Source organism: Sinocyclocheilus grahami, unplaced genomic scaffold (assembly GCF_001515645.1).
Source record: "Sinocyclocheilus grahami isolate Dianchi unplaced genomic scaffold, SAMN03320097.WGS_v1.1 scaffold203.1, whole genome shotgun sequence".
Classification (NCBI taxonomy): Eukaryota; Metazoa; Chordata; class Actinopteri; order Cypriniformes; family Cyprinidae; genus Sinocyclocheilus; species Sinocyclocheilus grahami.
The window spans coordinates 445219-446444 of NW_015505382.1; the positions used below are offsets into that span (position 1 = coordinate 445219).

At 40.4% G+C, this 1226-nt stretch overlaps 1 protein-coding gene across 1 annotated transcript in view; it reads left to right on the top strand.

The window, feature by feature from the left end:
• The window catches only part of LOC107595474 (AP-1 complex subunit beta-1-like), an 11200-nt gene extending 10389 nt beyond the window's left edge, over positions 1-811 (top strand). The window contains exon 3 of the mRNA XM_016285883.1: positions 629-811. Within this exon, the coding sequence (XP_016141369.1) occupies positions 629-796 (168 nt within the window). The 3' untranslated portion in view covers positions 797-811. The remainder of the gene's footprint in view (positions 1-628) is intronic.
• Positions 812-1226: the final 415 nt, after the last annotated feature.

A 1226-nucleotide genomic window follows, 5' to 3' on the forward strand; every position in this document is an offset into this window, starting at 1 on the left:
CAGCCATTACTCCAGTCTTCAGTGTCACATGATCCTTCAGAATGAAACATTTCTTATTATCAATGTTGAAAACCCATCTTTTTGCAGCTTAATCTTTTTTGGAACCCCCCCAGGTTACCTGGTTATAGCTGGGAAAAAAGGTTTTCAACACTGATTAAAAATCAATTATTATTTCATTTATTGATAAATGAGCACCAGTGATATTTGATAATAACTGGAGCACCAAATCAGCATATTAGAATATTTTCTAAAGAGTCATGTGACACTGAAGCCTGGAGTAATGGCTGCTTTTCAGCTTTGACATCACAGGAATAAATTAAGTTTTAAAATATATTAAAATAGAAAACAGTTCCTTTAGGTTAAAATATTACTTAATTCGCCATATCATATCAAATAAATTCAGACTTGGTGAGCACAGGAGATGTCTTTTAAAAACACTGCAAAATCTGAATTGTTCCAAACTTTTGACTTGCAGTGTGGTTTTCCCTAACACAGCTGCAAAACTGGTATCGCCTACATGAAGCAATCCTGTTGCTGTTGCTTGAAAGATTACGCAAATACTTGCTAGAGTGATTTAAACTCTTTTGACACTCAGAAGTCTTAGGAACTCTGTGTTTGTGTCACGCAGGTGGGCCAAAACTTCATCCCGTCATCGGTACCCAACACCTTTGCGCCGTCTCCTACACCTGCTGCTCTCAGCAGCGGCCTCAATGACCTGTTTGAGTTGTCCTCAGGAATGTCCATTGCTACAGGAGGATATGTGGCATCTAAAACTGTGAGTATTACTGGGCGTTAAACTGTAAACCGTAACACCTCACCCATTTCTGATCTTTCATATCACCTCTCAAACAACCAGCCAATCAAAACAGGCAGAACCTGTTCAAATCCAATCCAACAGCAGGGCAACTCGCATCCCAGAATTTACTAGGGCATAATCTCACTAGCAGCCATTTCATTCATAATGAAGAGCCTTTCAAGAAGCGAAGTTCAGTCTGTTCTCGTTCTCCAGCATGAGCATTAACTTCATGTGCTACATAAATACAGGCGTGCAGAACGGCTCCCGGGGGAACAACGTCTCGGGCAATGTCATTAATAAGAGCTCCATTAGAGCCAGAGTAGGTCAGTAGAGTAGGACAGAGCACAATTAGTTCTTATTAGGATACTTTATAAACTACCTTGTAGAGTTCTTCCAATTCCCCTGGTGCTCTGGGTGCCTCATGCTATTT